Genomic DNA, 15,319 nt, shown 5'->3' with positions numbered 1-15,319 from the left:
TACAACTACCTCCACTGCTTTAGTTTTTAGTGAAGAAACTAAGGAGAAGTAGCATCACATTTCTTTCTGTTTGAATTTGGAAGCTATACTGCTTGGTCCCCAAGCAGTGCAAGAGATGCCTTGTTAGCTGTCTCCACTTCCTAACAAAGTAAAAAAAGAATTTAAACATCATTTGAATCAGGAAGGCTGTCCAAACGCAAGCTTTCAAATATGCATTTTTTATAAAGGTATGTCTGTGCACAGTCCTTGTATCAGATAACAGGAAAACATAAATTTAAAACTATCGTACTGATACGATGCTTTGTATTGGCATTTTTCTTCTGGATTCAAAAAGCCAGTCTTCAGTTCAGCTCTGTCACTTTGACATCTGTCCTCACTTTAAAAAGTGCCTCTGTGTTTCAAAAGTGAATGTTTCCAAATGCAGAAGCCATCCAGGTATGATAACATCTTAATCACTGAAATATCTCTTGCACTAACAAACCTCATCTGGATTTTGATGTTGTGAAAGGTGCTAGTACATCCACAGCATGGGGGTAGCACAGCCCTTTTCTCATGGCACCATCCTCTCCACAGAGAGGGGTTAGCTGTGAGCACGGTTTAGTATCCCTTTCAAGAAACACAAACAAAACAAACCCCTACCGGTTATGATGTCAATCTGCTTGGAAAATTGGATACAGAATGTAGGGTTCCTAACTACTGAATTTTGGCATGGGTAGTAGGTTAGACTGCTTTTAGAGTGCCAACTCCTCAGTCCCACAACGCTGACTGCAGGAACTCAAGAGCATCCAGCACCTCAAAAGCACAGACCTAAACTGCAAAGAGCAACTACTTGGAAAAGCTGTCAGTCCAAATTCCCTCCATCCATATGCCTGTGTTTGCCTTAGCTGGACTTGCAAAAATGCCATCCTCCATTCTAACATCCTTGTGCTAAGTGATGCATGGTTTAAAACTCAGCCATGGCCTTGTGCATGTCTACACAGGTAGCTGGGGCTCTGCATGCAATAGATCACTTTGCTGCGGGGGTTGCTAAGTCATATGCCCTCATTGCAAACTTAAGGTTTTCCCTTTTTCGGGTGTCAGCAGTCAAACAATTAACCTGAAAGTGCCTGGGAATTTCAGAAGATTGTGGGATGCTGAGAACTTAGATTCCTTTGTCATGTCTAGCATGTCAGAAAAAATTCCCCAAGGGAAAATAACACGGTGGCACAGCTCAACAGCAATGAGTGTAATTCTCTTGGCATTAACCCTCTCCATCACAGCAGCAGGCACAGAAAATACCCTTGCAGCAACCGGCAGACATATCAAGAAAGTAACATATAACATTTTCCTCTTGGCTAACACTCTACTACTCTCTGTGTCTCTCCTGCAGCATACAGCGTCGGCTGTCTTTGCAGCTGCCCATTCTTCATCATGCCTACTTGCCATCCATAGGAGGAGTTGATGCTAGTTGTGCCAGTCCCTGCGTAAGCCCCAGCGCCAGCCCTCGGCACAGACACGTGCCGCCCTCCTTCCGAGTAATGGTTTCGGGGCTGTAGGAAAGGGAGATTAGTGCTTCCTGAACTGCTTTTAAGTACTGAATGACTGGACTAAACATCTGACCTAGAACTCTGCTACAAACATGCAACATTGGCTCTTACTGCAGAGGAACTACCACTGAGGCCATCATCACAGGAGTGCCCATGGAACTCGTGTGGGAAGGCAAAGGAGATGGACACAAGGAGTTTGATCTGTAGCCTTATTCATGGAATTTTTATTTCTTCACATAGAAGTCACTGAAAAACGTTTCTTCCCAAATTTCTACTAGCAACAAGGAGGCTGGGAAATACGGATCTTGCAAAAAAGACACTAGGAAAAAAAACCAATCAAATGTCATTGAGCTTTATGTGGCTCCTGAGAACATGCAATTCTATACTGTATCCATGTAAGGAAAATACAATGGTTGAGCTATACCATATTTATTGAAATAGATCCACTCATTTTTACAAGAATTGTGTTAAATCGCTGGAAACATTCTGCACTGGTTAGTCTTGCTTGTTTTCATTTCAGGGATGGTGTTCAATAGGAAAGGGTTGTGAGAAATGGTTCCTCAGGTGTCATTGAGACTCTGCAGTACTGTGAGCAGGATCACCCCTAACCTGCAGCTGTAGGTGAAACCCAAGCAGAGGCTGAAGCTCCAGCTCTTGAGCTGTCTGAACTGGAAGGCTGCTGGTTGGGAGCAGAGCACTTCACCCTTCTTCAGGGATGATGGTAGCAACTGCTGACCATCTGCAGCTTCATTTCTAGCAAAGTTTCTGCACCTATTTCAGAATAACCACCACCAACTGTATTGTACTACACTGACAGGGAAAGTTCTAGGGATGATAATTCAGGAAGCTGAGGACAGATGGGTAGTAAAGTCTTAATGTCACAGGATGGATTGTTTTTCATAGTTCGTTTGAATTATGTTACACATAATTACAATAAAATTAATTTAGTGGACTAGGGGGGGAGGGCTTAGGGCACAGCACTTTGCTGCTGCAGGCAAAGCCTGCAGAGCACATAGATGTGAATATACACTATGTTTGCTTTGTACCTGCGTGTGACAGTTGTAGCGGATAATAGAGAGGACAAATCAAATTTACCAATAGAATATTTTATCTGAATCCTAAAAGGACTGTAAAAAAGCAACAGGTTTTAATACATTAGCTCCATCCCCTGAACCAAATTAATTAGGATGAATGATAGTGACATACTGTCTGGACCAGCTCTGGAGCCAAACCTTCAGGCACAGGTGAGACACACATGCAGCTTCTTTTTCCAAGGGACTGGAAATGTGGCATCTCACTGCCAGGGCTGTTTGCTAAGAGTAGAGGGAAAAAACCACATGAAGTACCCAGTGGGCTCTCAGTTTTCTGTGACCAATGCCTGTGCACCTCAGCCAAACCTTTGGAATGCCATTCCTACAAAGGATTACAAATCAGCAATGAGTGAAGCACAGCTGTAGTGGTTCATTAGCTGAGGGACTTAACCACAGCTTTGACAAGCTAGCATAAATGTCCATTAAAAATAAAACACACCTCATAGTGGCCAAAACCAACATGAATATGTATCTAAATCTTACAATCAGGAGCATCACAAAATATTTCACTTGGCACATACAGTAAGAGAGGTTATGGAAATATCTGTAGCTTTTAGAACAAAAACATGTAAGTATAAACACAGATAAAATAGAACTCATTACTCTGTTTAAGCACTAAACACTGACGTTGTCACTCAATGTGTGTTGACAGTATTCTCTTGCTTTATTAATATCATCAGGGCCTGGTTTATTTTAAAAGGAATGTTAATTTTTAAAAGGAGAAAATTACAATATTGTATATAATGTGTACACAAAAATCTCTGTAGAAATATTATTCCAACTTAGCAGGAAAAAACAAATCAGAAGTATCGGACCATTGGAGGTGAGTGTGTGTGTGTGTCTGTAACTTCGTGAATACTGACTGTGCGACGTTTATTAGGTTTAAACCATGCAGTACATTCTTTGTCTCAATGATACTGTAGTTTCTCCCATAACATTTTTTTTTACTTTACTGCAGATAACAAGACCAACCAAGTGAATATAGCTATTTAATGTTTCTGTTCTTTTATACTGCAGCAAAAATGTACTGTAAATTTATGAAGAGGCTGTGCCCCAATGGCATTTTCCAATGATGTTAGTGCACAAATGCTTTAAACTAGACTGGAACTGCCAGAATAAAATGTAAATGAAGAATTTCTTGTATAACCTTATACTGCATGAGACCAATTTTTAATAAATTGTTGCAAATCTGTTTTTATGAATAAAATATATAAAACCTAGCTTTTTGGACTCAGTGCCATCTTTAACGTGTATACTTATGTGTATATGTATATAAACATATGTACATATAAAAGCCTCTCTGGAGAAGGAAGAATCCTATTACACCACCACATTGTAACAAAAAGTCAAAATACACATCCTAGAAGCTGAAGGGCTCACATTTAGAGAAAACACGAGCTTCTGCTCTGAAATACAATTTCTGCTTCACTCATGAGTGAAGTCTAAGCCCTTTATCGAATGGGAAAATAATCAAACATATGCTGAACATTTACATCCAAACCACACTTAATACATGCACTACTCTCTCTTGCACCACAGTGAATATGAATTCAGGAGAAAAACAAAGATTTTACTATTTCACATAAATTATTGATCATGCCAATATTTAGCTCTATAGTAAAAATGACACTTCAGCAAATGAGAAGTTTCTGAGCATTGTTACATGAAGGCAAACACTAAACCTCTCCATCCATGTGATCGGTTTTGTGTCCTAAACCAGGCTGTTTCACATGGCATAACAGGAGGAGGGTAGGAATGTACTGCAATGAGCCAGCTAGCGGAAAGAGCATTTTCAGTTTGCTTTTCAACAGGAATGTTCTCAAGCCAGCACAAAGTGACATAAAGCCCAAGATGAGGGAGTTCAGAGCCACCACAAATGTGTTTTCTATAGAATTCTGATGCAGCTTATGAGTCCCATCAAACACAAGCAAAAGAGAAAATACCAGTGAGGAGTTAGCAGCATGGATTGTGGCTCTCAACACACAATACCAGATGGCAGGACAAACTCAAACAGATACATCAAATCTCATTCAATAAAGGAAAAAAAAAAAAGTCTAGACAACTTTATTGTGAAACCTATATTCAACTAGAAATTGTGGGAGGATGTGAACAACTTAGAGCTGCTCAAGAGTAATAGGAAACCAGAACAAAGCAAGACATTGCTTTAAGAGGTCAAGGAAAAAAATAAGAGGGAGATGGCAGGGGAGCAAGTTTACTTGAACTATTGAGATTCCACAGTCACAGAAAGTACATTTCCTTCAAAATCATAAAACTGTTATTGAATCAATGGAAGATTACTAATGTCGCAGCTCTCCTTTCAAATAATTAATTAAGTCAAGGATGGTGAGGGAAGAGCAAAAAAGGCACTTTTTCAGTTTTATCTTTCTTCTAAAAGACATAACAGCTTTTCTTAAATGTTTATCAAATCTTTTCTGGTCTTTTTTTCATTACAAATCCCAGTATGGTGTTCTTGCTCTCCACAAGACTGGATTAGTGTTTCTGTCCCTTTCTGCTCAGGCTTGCTTAGCTATTGGAAGCTGGCCCATCAAGACCTGTGTCAGCACTTCCATAGCACCCTCTGGATATCAGCAGGGCTTTACTGTGCACTTATACCACAGCCCGAAGGATGGGCCAGTCTGCCCATTCAGTAAACTGACCCTCCCTGTCACTGATTCATTCAATAGAGATTTTCTTCTCACTGCCTGACAAGACTGACAGGTTTATTACAATGGCTTAAACATTATGATTTTTATCTGAGTTCGGTCCTCAGTTACTGACTGCCTTTTCCATCTCTTGTGGTGTGAATAGTACTTATGGCCATTACTTTAATATGCATGAATATTATTCGCAAGTGCACTTTCAAAAGCTCACTGCCTCTTGAGCCGGCTGGGATTCTGCCAGTTTACTGTGCTTATCACTACTCACTAAATGACATTGCAAAGGACTGCAATGCAGAGGGTCTGGGGCTGCACTGGAAGAGGTGGGGAAGAGATGGACAGAGCCCATGCTGAGTTGTTTCCTGGGGCAACCCTGAGTGGCAGTACCATCACATCAGTGTTGCTGCAGACTTCTCTTACCTGCAGACATTTTGAGACACCAGTTTTGCAATCTACAACTGGTTTAAACCCCCTCCTCTGGTGATGAGGTGCTGAAGTGGGCCAAATGAAGGAAAAGAGTGAAGGGCAGGTAGGAGGAGAAAGGAGAGTCATCTCCAATCACTGTGTCCTTCACCACTCCCAGGAAAGCAGCTGCTACTAATGCCATCAAAGCCAAATATCACAAAAGCATTTAAACAACTTACTGAACTTTAGAGGCTAAGTTCAGTAGAGGTCAAATAGATCTGAGGACAGGAGCAGGAGGTGGGAGTGCCAGCTGTAGGTACAAGCAGCAAGCAGCCTCTGAGCTGGCTCCTTAGTAGAAGCATAGCAGAAAGGAGCTCAGATGACCTTGAGCTTCAGGAGGAAGAACAGACATTTTCATGACTTGGCAAAGACAGGCTTTGGCTGGAACTGAGGATGTTTCTCTTCTGACAAGAGGTTATGCAGCAAGAGCCCTGTACCCACACTAGCTGGGTACTACTTAAACCAGGGAAAAAATCACCTACATTTACAACCTACAGCTGTAACCACTTCAGAGACTAGATCACCCTCCTACCTGCTGCTGCAGTCAGCAGTGTGGGATGCCTGCTTGAGCAGGGCAGCTGCCGCTTCTAGCAAACCATCTCAAAGACATGAAGTCATCCATTATGCCAAGTTTGACTGGAAAACAGTGTGTGTGTGTTGAAGAGAGCACTGGCAGGGCACTGAGCAAGTGCAAGCAGCACAGGATGAATGGCCTGGAAAACACCATGAGGGCCAAGGCAGAGACAGCCATGCTGCCTCCTGCTTTGTCAGTTTGTCAAGCACCTAAAAGCAAAACTCATTCTAAGGACATACACCACAAGCCATCCCCAGCTCAGAATTAATGTTCTTTAATGGCCTGGAAAAAAACATGAGGGCCAAGGCAGAGACACCCATGTTACCTCCTGCTTTGGCAGTTTGTCAAGTGTCCAAAAGCAAAACCCATTCTAAGGACATACACCACCATCCATCTGCAGCTCAGAATTAGTGTTCCTTGGCCCTGGCCTGCTCTGCCACACAATGCAAACACCTGAGCCTGTGCAACCGAACATACCCTGTTTGTCCAAGCCTAAGGAAAAATGAGCATAAAGCAGACATGAAAAACTGGAAACGAGCAGGTAGGAAATACATGCATGGCTTAGTACTCATAAGCACTCTGCTACACTGTTACCCAAGTGGCTCCTACCCTGCCCTAGCTAAGGGCACTCCAGTATTTCCAAACAGCAGGTACCCCTCCCAGCAGACAGAGGAAAGGAGGCATCTTCTCTACAGGAGGCAGAAACCTCACACCCTCACCAAATAAGCTAGCTGACATAATGATTAGTCCACATTATTAAGTAGGCTATCAGTTGGTTATATAAACAAGTGCAAGCCTTTTAAGAAGAAAGCATTCCTCCCCAGCACATGAACATCCCTCTTCGGGAAACCTTCTTATTACTTTGGACACATATGTACAATACAGCACCAGCACAGCTCTTGCTGTTCCTCCAGCCTGAGAAACTGATCACTTTATCCCGTACTAGAGCCATGCCTGAAGCAGCCAGCCACAGACAAAACTGCAGAGGCGGAAGTCACCTCTTGAGCAGTTCAGGAGATAAAGCCAATGGAGCAGCAAGTGCTAGGATCACCCACTCAAGAGTGTTCTGAGGGGCACCTGCAGATGTAGGTGCCATGAAAGGACCTGCTGAGAAAAGCAAATTGCTGCAAATAGATCAGTTTCTCCTCAAGAAAGGTAAAAGGAAGCAAAGTCTTCATTGCTCATCTTGAAGGCGGCCACATTTCCAAAGACTTCCACTCTACCCATGATAAGGGGAGTAGAGGGACACTAACAGTAAAAGGGGGGACAAGGACAATACCTTCACAGTACGACCGCAGAGGGAGGGTGATGACATTGAGGTTAAAGGCTTTAAGTTAACAATTCCATAAGCTCCGCAACTTATCCTGGCTCTCAACATTGGAAAGAAAACCTCTTTGATTTGCCTTGCCTCATAGGTAGGTCACTGGAAGACACTATTTGAGCAAACTAACAGAGCTAACAGGAGAAAGGGGAAAAAAGTGTCAAAACAACCAACACACAGACAAGATGATGGATTGAGAGTCATAAAGATGCAAATGAACAAGGGACTCAGCTGCAATCACTTCTGAGGAAGACGCATCAATGTCAGCATCAGACATAAGCACCCCCAGGAAAAGATAGTCACTGTCATCCCACAAAGCTAGCTGCACAAATGAAGCTGTTAAAATTGTCAGAACTGAAGCCAAAACCATCACTACCTACCTCAGTGTTGCTAGTCATTAAAATGAGACCAGCTTTCCCCCAAAATTTTACCTCAGCTTCTAGTAGGCTTGAACTTTGAAATTCAGTTCAATACTTCAATAGCCCAAGCTGTTTCCAGGCTTTCCTTATTACTGGAGGACTGAAGAAGCATGAAGTTTGCAAGTTACCAATCCTTATGAAAATCTTACAGAAACTGATTCTCACACACAGAGAGAAACATGGTTTCTAACTGGTATCTCTCAGTCAGGGTGTGGGGAGAGAGTATATTTCAGTATTCTCCCTATATTTAACATTTCACTGTTTTCAGAGGCCTCCACAGAACTTCCCTTTGAGATTACAGGCTTTCCAACTTTAACTGAAAGTACAGCTGAAAATCTGTCATAGTGTTGTTGTAACAAGGAATATTTCTCAAGCAAACGCCCCCATTCTTTGAGGACTTTTCGGTCTTTTCGCTCCCCCTCCACCCCACTAAATATTCCATATTTACTGCTTTGTTATAGCTTTAAAACCCAATAATTTATTTACTGAAGAATTAACTGACGCTTGAACTTAAATAAGCAATTTATGATGAGAGTGAAGCTCAGCAAAGTGGAAAAAATGCATGAGTTGTTCCAGCATAATCCATGTAAACAAATAAGAACAATACTTGGTACATTTCAAAACTTTCAGAGGTATTTCACTGCGACAAATGAAAACAATTTCAAGGCAAAATCAAGTAAATATGTCCCAGGTTTAATTGACCAGTGAGTTAAAGGGCAAAGTCAGCTCTCGGTTATCCTTGAGCAGCTGATTCAGGTTGCCACAAGTCAAGAACAAACCCGACTGCTCAACCCTCTGAGGCCTGTTTGCTCACCGTTAATTAAAGCTGCCCTCACCTCCACAAAAACTGGCTTGTGAATGTTTGAAGATGAATGAATGAACTGTGAAATTCAGACTAGCACATCTGAATTCTCCATAGACCTTTTCTTGCTTTGTGTTAGACTGCCACTCCTCCCATCCCATTATGCTCTTTATGATACTGCCATTTGATATAAATGTACTCCTATTAAGGACAAGTAAAACTGTAATGAGGGTGGAAAGGCATATGAAGACATTCATTTAATTGGTCTGTGGCAAAGCAATTCAGTATTAGGAGTGGCAAACTGATTAATCCAGAGGCATCTCACCCTACTGAGCATTAGGTTATTTGTTTTGTCACAGGACGGGAGCAGTCACATCAGGTGTCCACCTATTCCTCCTCCTGTTGCATTTTATTCTAACCTGATCCCAGGGCAGCAAGACTCACTACTCCTCTCTGCTTCCAGACTTTAATAAACTCCTCTGGCTGAGTTTTTTTAAATATACCAAGAAGGTCAAACCTCTCCTTCGTCCTCAAGTGCCTGCTCAACTCTGCTACTGCACCCTGTGTGCTGGCAGGCAGGCAGAGCGGCCAGGCCAGACAGGCAGCCAGCCCGACCCTCTCCAAACAACATTTCCCTGCAGTGCAACACCTCTCCTTTTATTCCCCACCCCCCACTCCCTTTTTTTTTTTTTTTATTTTCAACTTCTTTACCATCTTGACTCCAAATACAACTTCCATTATTCTTTGTGTAGTTGTTACTGGGTGCTGGAACATCTGATACATTCAAATCCTTCTGAAAAGGCTGTCAGTCCTTACTTCAGAAATCATTAGGAGCAAGCACTCACTTCAGGAGTCCCAAATGTGACAAAAATAATTTCAAGAATCAAAAAATGCCTATTTTAATACAGTCTCCTTTTAAATAAGCTCTCTTTTTTTTTTTTTCCCCGGTGTACACCAGCAATCATCAACCACTCATTGTCTTCTACAAAGAATAAGTGTGCACCCAGCCCTGTTTCAGACCTTGCAGGCATGCTTGCATCATTTTTTCATACCTCTTATTTTCTGTTTGGTTGTTTGTCTGGTTGGTTTTATTTTATGGTCACGATGTTGATTTATTGTTTGTTTGTTTTCAAGCAAGATAGAAACAAAATGAACTTTCCCATATGGAGAACACCAACCACAGAGCAGTTGTGTCTGTGCAGTACAAATGCTCGAGTATAAACTGCTTGTCCTCATCCAGCATGCAGACTGCATATCCCGGGCTGTGCGGGTAGAAGCTTAGAGCTTCAGTCAGATAAAAGATAATAAAATGAGCTTGGGCCTCATTAACTTACCCTGTTGATGTGAATATTAACATAGATTAAAATCCAAGCTCCAAAAAGAAAACGCAGTCCCAGCCCTCATCACAGGCAAACTGCAAGCAATAATAAATTCCTTGAATTAATTCAGTTCATCATACTCTAAAGCTACAGTGAGGCACTCTGCATAAAGGCCTTCTCCACATGGCTTTGAAAGTTTTGTAGCCAAATGCAATTTCAAGAATTAAATCTCTGTTTATGCACTTTGCTTATAGCTTCGATGAATACCCTGCTGCTCTGGCTATGTGTACAGAAAGAGTCTAGGAAGGCACTTTTCTTTCTTTCAGAGCCTAGTTCAGCTTGGTATGCATAAAAACATTTGTGAACATATCAGAATTTAGACAACCTTGCTCCAATTAATTTAAAGGGGTATATTCAAAATGATGAAAAAATGTTTCTCATTAATTTCTCTCTCATTCAGAATAATGCTTTCCTTTTACTGATATTCAGTTCTTTTACCCTGTTCTAAATAGATGTTATATTACCTTCATTATGATTACATTACTAGCACCACACTAGTCATGCAAATAAGGACTCTTCATCTTATTTTTCCCCTTTTCTATCCCTATAGGGGAACAGTGTTTACAATATAATGTTTGTACTTAGAAAAAACTAAGGTGGAGTGAAGAAAGGAGCTGCTTTTTTTCACTTACACTACAAACTTCATGTTTATCACAAAAGTCCAAAAACGTGTTTCCCACCATAACAAAGGGAAAGAGATTTATGGAGATCATTAGTTCCTCCAAAAGTCCATTCCAGTCTTGAACTGGCCCTTTGGAAAGCATCTCCTTCTCCCTGGTGTAGGAACTTCATTGCATGAAGCTGTCATCAGTGATCCTCATCCCAAAGCTTTAGGCTGTCATTTAGCTTTGTGAATCCCAGTCACCATCTTATTATTTCAAAAGTACTTTCCTCAGACTCCACTGCCTCACTTGACTCCCATCATGAGATTCCTCTTACACACTGCATGAGACAGCTCTCTCCTTTCCTGACATAGCTGGTATGACGAGACATTGGGTTTACCCTCAGGCCCCCATGCTGAATGGACAGACACCCTTGGCCAGGGGGATTTTATGCATTATGGAACTTCCCACACTCTTCAGGATACATCTGCATATGTCTCCACTTACATGCGATGTTGTAAGCTGCACCATGTAAACTGTGGTGGTCTAAGATTGGTGTCCATTCCTGCATCTGAGGCAGAGAAATTTGCTATCAGTAACTTGTACATCCCAGTAAGTTAGCATTAGCCCATGAGAAAGGTAGAGTAGCCTATGATAGGCTTCTCAGGGGTGTATTCATTTAATGGGCAAAGATTTGTTTGGATGTTTGTGGTACATCAAGCAACACTCTGCTTTGTGCACTGTAGTTTTCTCTATATTTAATAAACAGATCACTGGCTTAGCATACAGTGGAAGCCTCTTTGCTGATGACAGTCCTCTGTCACGTATACCTTCTTTCTGGCGCTGTTCCCAGTGCAATCGCTGTGGGCAGAGCTGCACTTCCTCAAAGACAGGTGTTTCTGCATTAAAACACCCCACAATCTGCTAACTATCTTTTGCACCTGTCAGGCAGTCATTTGGCTACCCATAAATTACATTAGTCCTTCTTGCTTTACCTTGCATCCTCCTTGGTTTTCTTCAGTCCTGTTCATCTCTTTGGGTTTCTTTGGTGGCCAAAACTGCTCCTCACAACTGTCAAGCGTGTCTGGCCACCTAACGGTTTGCTAGACTACTCACTGAGCCTTTCTTTTGCAGGTGAAATGGCATGAATCCCAACAACAAAACCTCTGTCAAAGATGTAAACCAGTAGATCAGTGTTACTATTGCTAGTAGTGGGCTACATTATCTGCATTTACCAATGACTCTGCTACCAGGACTTAGTGAGTTGTGTTTTGGGCAGCTCTGAGCTTGGTTTGGCTATGGCTGCAGAACCATTAAAGGGCTGGGAATAACTGCTGAAGTTGTTCTTTTCTTTAGCCTAAAGCTGACTGCAATGGTACAGTAAAGGTCCAAGAAAACTAGCTAGCTTGTCAACAAGAAAGAATGGCTAAACAGACTTTAGGAAGATACAAAGATAACCCCCATAAACCAAACCAGGACTGGAGGAAAGGAGCCCACTCCCACCACTGAACTCCTGCTGGTGAAGAATTCGGGGGACCAACAACTCCCTGTGAACCCTTTCTTCTAAAGGAAATCTAGCATTGTTGACCTTTAGGGCCCAGAGGGGCACAGGAAAGGTGTGCACAAAAGCGCATAAAAATTTCATGCAGTCTAATGCAACAGATAAAAAGTGAAATTTCTTTCATCTCAAGTGGTTCAATCACCTGATAAAAGCATGTGTCTGCTGCTCTTCTCCTCTGATGCGTTAGCACCAGAGAGTGAGTGTGGACTTCACTAGCTCATGTGAGATACAAGTATTTTCTGTACAAATAAGTCTATATCCTCAGAGTTACATAAAGTGAATGATTCAATGCTCCCTAAAATCACCATAAAAAGGCTAACAACAACAAGAAGCACTTTCCTGCTTCTCCCTCAGCACTCGCCATTATTTCTAGTGTTTATGCGACTGTAAATTCATCTTAGGTTTACTCTACTGAAACAACTTCATCTCATCTTTAAGGGAGAACAGACTGTCGCCTTATTATGATCATTTTTTAATCAATACTCTAAACACAGGCAAGTATCCAGAAAACAAAATTCAAAAAAGAAGGAAGAAGAACTCTTTCCTCCTTCCTTCTCCTTGGGAAATAACAATTTTACACTCAGGTTTTAGATCAACCTGAACAACATCTCAAAACCAGTAAAACAAACAAACAAGCAAGCAAAAACCCCTACATATAAAAGAATGTAACACTGAGTTTTCCATGACTTGCTTACCCCTCCTCCACCAGTTGTTATGCTGGTCAAACAAGTTACCAGGCAGAAAACATTACTTGCAGAAGACGATTCAATATTGAACCACCGTTATTTCATATGGTTTCCCAGATGGAAAACCATAAAGCAGGGTGAGGGTTTACTGCAAAACAAAACAGAGTCTGGAGAAGGGGGAAAACATATGTATGGATGCATATATTAAAAGCAGTTTTAGAATATCAGTAATGAAATATAAAATAAGTTTCCACATTTTTTCTAACCGAAGCTTTATATCACAAACTGTTGTCTGGATGTATTGACAAGTTGCATACATACAAGGACATTGACTTTATACTGCAGAATTAAACCTCTCTGCTGCCAAATTTGGAACATTGAAGTCTTATGTGCAGAGTTAATATAACCCATATTCATAAGCTGATAAGAAATATTACATAAATATTATTTTGATTATCATGCAAGGAATTTTTGACAGGATGTTCTGGGCTCATACATTTTTTATAAATTGTTACTATTTTGGTAATGCAGAAATGTGGGGTGAACACCACCAGCAATTAGTTACGATTTCCTGCATTGTTACTACACAGCATGTCAAGATTTATAACTAACTTTGTCAGTACCTTTCATTGTCCTGCCTTTATACGTTTTCCTTACTTTGTTGTTCTTGGTTTTTTTAATCATTAACTTCAAATTGACATCCTTGGGCCAATTCAGTTTTAATTTAGGAGTGTGAAACAAAAATAGCTTCATGAGTCAAGAATTAAACAAATGAGAAATGAGCATATGGCAAAATCCAAGCCCTTTTAGCTGCTCTTTGAATGTACTGTGATTTATAATGGTGAGGTTATGCGGTAATGTTTAGAGTACAAAGCTTACTAAATAATGAATACCGTGCTTCCATGTAATTTTGCTGGCAATAACCCCCAAGCAATTTCAATTAGCTTCACCTCCCGTTAACTGCAAGGACAGTTGCGGATGTGCAGCCTTCCTGCAAAAGTAGAGTTCTGCAAGTTATCTTACATATAGATTTAATTTTTTCACTATAAAAACTCAGGTTTGCAACTGATTTACCAGAAGTGATCTTGGTTTTGTGTCATTCCTGTTAGATTATGCAATTAAAGAATCATCTCCACAATGACTGCCAGTGAAGGAAACAAAGCACCCTGACATCGCTACTGCTCAGGCACCACTGGAGAGCAGTCAGACCAGCAAAGATCCATCTCCACCAACACAAAGGAGCACAGAGGAGTGATGACAGGCAGCCAAACCCCAATATCCTAATCAGACAGGAGCACCCTGACCTGGCTACTCCCAGACCCATTACGGGAGGATGCTCAGCCCAAAAAACAAATAGGGTTGGGATTTTTGTTCTTTTTTAATAAAATCTAATGTGATGTCTGCATTATTACCAAGGCCTTATGTTATAAGGAACATAAATCTGACCTCATAGTTCTCATTATCTTCTCTTGTCTCGTAGCAATTTTTGGTTTGTTGGGTTTTTTTTCTAGTCACTAGGGGAATGAGAAAGTTGGACCTACTCTGGTTCAGTATACCAATTTGCTACAATAAGTTGGTATTCTTAGACAGCACATGCTTGGAGTCCTGCCAAATGGAAGAAGAAAACTGACACAGGTTTTCTGATGTTATTACAAGAGTACTGTGTATTTATAGGTCTATAACATATCCTCACCTCTGTAACAGTCTGTCAGACAGCTGGAAGTTTTCTAAATTACATGAAAATACCAGTTTTAGGTTCTGTCACTACAGATACTTAGAGCGGCCAAATCCAGAGAACAGAGCAGAAGTGTACACCAAAAGGATGAGCCAGATGGGAGGGTTCTACATGATGGCAGGCCCTACCAGACAGTCTGACTGCACAGTGAAAGCTGAATGAACTACTGAAGCAGTTTTTCCTCAGACATCCATTCATGTTTGCTGTGGTATATGTGAGCCCAGGTGTTTTCTTCTGCTGTATTTTAAAAGACCTTTTACCGTAATGGATCTAAAAGTGCATAGGTTTAATTCTTTCAATAGCTACTGGTGAAGAGTACAACGGTTCCACTTACTTTGCTGGGGATGAGAAACAGCCAATAAAACTAATAAAACACCAAGTGGGAGAGTGACTTGGAGGTCAATCAGTGCCTTGTACCTTTAGTTTTCAACTCCAACCCCCACAGCCTAACCCACCTTAAAATCAAGAAGTGTTAACTAGCAGGAGTTGCTCAGGTGATGT

At 41.2% G+C, this 15,319-nt stretch overlaps 2 protein-coding genes across 3 annotated transcripts in view; one reads left to right on the top strand and one right to left on the bottom strand.

Annotated features, from left to right (window-relative positions):
• GABBR2 (gamma-aminobutyric acid type B receptor subunit 2) overlaps positions 1-3,837 on the top strand; it is a 455,930-nt gene extending 452,093 nt beyond the window's left edge. The window contains exon 19 of one of the 2 annotated variants that reach the window (XM_030507941.1): positions 1,370-3,837. In XM_030507941.1, coding sequence (XP_030363801.1) covers positions 1,370-1,535 — 166 coding nt within the window. In that variant the 3' untranslated portion in view covers positions 1,536-3,837. The remainder of the gene's footprint in view (positions 1-1,369) is intronic. The other variant, XM_030507951.1, reaches the window with a different exon arrangement.
• Positions 1-15,319, bottom strand: part of ELP2 (elongator acetyltransferase complex subunit 2) — a 138,538-nt gene that overhangs the window by 64,214 nt on the left and 59,005 nt on the right. The window lies entirely within an intron of this gene.

Source organism: Strigops habroptila, chromosome 1 (assembly GCF_004027225.2).
Source record: "Strigops habroptila isolate Jane chromosome 1, bStrHab1.2.pri, whole genome shotgun sequence".
NCBI lineage: Eukaryota > Metazoa > Chordata > Aves > Psittaciformes > Psittacidae > Strigops > Strigops habroptila.
This window is presented reverse-complemented; position numbering and strand designations above follow the sequence as displayed.